Raw genomic sequence first — 2,512 nt, 5'->3', positions numbered from 1 at the left:
GGAAAAGAAAGCCCATGCCCCCCCACCACCCCCCACACACACACACACACAGCGGCGCCCTCCCTGGCTATGCGTGGGCTGAGACCTCAGCATGTTGTCTGTCCCGCAAACTACGGAGCCTGGCTGCAACAGTGGGGTAGGTAAATATGGAAGGACCAGAGGAAGGACAGAGTAGACAGAATAGATACAGAGACAGAGATAGATGACAGACATGATAGACTGATAGATATGGTAGGTATATAGATAGATGATTGATAGATGGTAGAATATACACATGATAGATAGGTGATAGCCATTTTTTTAGAGGGTTTTGCTATAGGGCACATGAGCTCCTCAGAAAGACAGAGAGAGAGAGACAGAGAGACAGAGAGACAGAAAGTGAGAAATCACCCCCCGGGGGGATGGCTACGCCATAATCCCTTCTCCACCATTCTCCTCTCAGGATCCTGAGCATTCATGCACATGTGCCCAGCGTGAGTCTAAGCCGCGGGGCCCGGGACTCGAATCACAGTCGACCACATGGGAATCCAGCGACATAGTCATTACACCAACTGCTGGGCCCAGTGATAGCTCTTAACAGATGATAGTTAGAACAGATAGATGATAGAACAGATAGACAGATGGACAGAACAGATAGACGGACAGATAGATGATAGATACATATACGCATAGAACAGGTAGATGGAGCGGATCGATGGTTATGGAATAGCTCGATGATAGACAGGTACCTAGGTAGATACACGGGCAGGTGGTAGACAGAGAGGTACACACGGTGGGACAGCAGGGACAGCAGGTGGACAGCTGCAGCTTTGATCTCATCATGCAAGGTGCTTTGGAAGCACCTTCTATGGTAGAAATCGGCCCCTTCAAACACTGCAGCCGCTCTGTGAGTACGGAGGGCATTATCTTCGCTTCCGTTTTGTAGAGGAAGAGGCTAAAACACAGGGACATTAACTTCCCGAGGTCAGGCTGGACGTGAAGCCAGCAGGCTGAGCAGGCTGGCTTCAGAGTTCCTGCAGAAGGGTGGATGGACACACAGGCACACAGACGGACCGGCGGAGGTGGAGGCTGTTGGAGGGACTGTCTGCCAGCTCTTGCCCCTCAGGGATGCTCTGCCCCCAGGCCCAAGCCTCCAAATGGAGGCTGTTTGGAAATGCTGCCTCTCCTGGGTTCTGTTTTCCTACACTTCTGGGGAGCTGAGGAGTGAGTGTGGAAATGATGGGGTGCATGCCCTTGTCAGAGCTGAGGAGGGAAGGGCCCGGCTCGGGGGACTCACCCAGGTACCACCTGTCCATGGCAGAGCTGCTGCTGGGTCCGCAGGTGCAGGAGAGCTGTGGACTGCGGGCTGCCTGGGGCCTGGATGGAGAGTGGCACTCCCTCCTCCACGCCTCAGCTACACCAGGGCGGGAAGAGACAGGTGGGGAGGAGGGGTTGGCAAGGGAGCCCTTACCGCGTGCCCTCCTGCTGGGCAGGTTGGGGCAAGGGATCCACGTGACGGCGGGGGATTCTCTGCCCTCCACCTGGCATGTGAGGAAAGGGAAGCTCCTGCCTCAAAAAACAAACCCGAGCCCCCCACATCATCCCTCTCCCCCGGCTCAATGTGTCATAGCCAGCACCCTGTCGGCAGCCCAGGGCCTGACAAGGTTGCCGGGACCCAGGAGGGCTGGAGCCAGCAGAAGGGACCAAGGGTGCCCTTCAGGGGTATTTGTGGGTCCCCTGAGCCTTCACTCAGCTGTACCTCCATCCTCCATCACCCTGATACGTCCTGCCCTGAGGTCCTGCTCTGTAGCTGGGAGTCCCCTGAGGCCAGACAGAGAGCTCTAGTCCCTTAGAAGTTGTGCTTGGTGGAGTGGGGAGGCTTGCAGGGCACAGTCCTGGGGCCTGGGGTGCCAGTCGCTGCCTCCAGCATCCTTCTGGTATTGGACGGAGAGAGGGGGACAGCTCCCAGGGGGCTGCTCCCATGGACTCCTGCCCTTCCTCGGCAGGGACCGCTGTGCTCAGCCCCCAGCGACCAACTGGGCTGTGACGTCAGGCCCGCCCGCCACACCTCCAGGTCTCTGAGCACTCGGCTGGAGACACTAGCAGCCTAATGAGGCCTCTGAGGACTGCAGGTGGGTGTCAGAGGGGACCAGCCGGAAGATGGCACTTCTGGTCCCAGGGCAGGGGTGGAGCCTGAGACAACGGCAGGAATGGCGGCGTATTTTTTTTGAGCCCCCCCCGCCACCAGCAGGTCCCTGTTGTCTGGCCACTGAGGCCTCTGGCCTGCCTGGGCAAGGTCTCCTCAGCTGGTCCTGAGAGGCTGACTTGGGACCCAAGGGTGCCCCTCACAGCCACCCGACAGAGACCCTGAGAAGGTGCAGCCTCTGGTCACTTTGACAACTTGAGTGTGTCCCTCCTTTGTCACACTTTCTGTCCTGAGGGAGGATGGAGGACACCCCTGGGAGCTGCCTGGGGGGCTGCAGGCCCAGGGGGTTTATCTGGTTGGGCTGAGATCTGCCCTGCGTCCAGGTTC

The 2,512-nt window shown here is 58.0% G+C and overlaps 1 protein-coding gene across 1 annotated transcript in view; it reads right to left on the bottom strand.

Annotated features, from left to right (window-relative positions):
- Nucleotides 1-1,850, bottom strand: part of FXYD2 (FXYD domain containing ion transport regulator 2) — an 8,097-nt gene extending 6,247 nt beyond the window's left edge. The window contains exons 1-2 of the mRNA XM_006161874.3: nucleotides 1,739-1,850; nucleotides 1,277-1,393 (exon numbers count right to left, since the gene is read on the bottom strand). Coding sequence (XP_006161936.1) covers nucleotides 1,277-1,393; nucleotides 1,739-1,751 — 130 coding nt within the window. The 5' untranslated portion in view covers nucleotides 1,752-1,850. The remainder of the gene's footprint in view (nucleotides 1-1,276; nucleotides 1,394-1,738) is intronic.
- Nucleotides 1,851-2,512: the final 662 nt, after the last annotated feature.

The sequence above is a fragment of the Tupaia chinensis genome, unplaced genomic scaffold (genome assembly GCF_000334495.1).
Source record: "Tupaia chinensis unplaced genomic scaffold, TupChi_1.0 Scaffold139431_1, whole genome shotgun sequence".
NCBI lineage: Eukaryota > Metazoa > Chordata > Mammalia > Scandentia > Tupaiidae > Tupaia > Tupaia belangeri.
The sequence above is the reverse complement of the archived record's forward strand: the minus strand, read 5'-3'. Positions and strand labels throughout refer to the sequence as shown.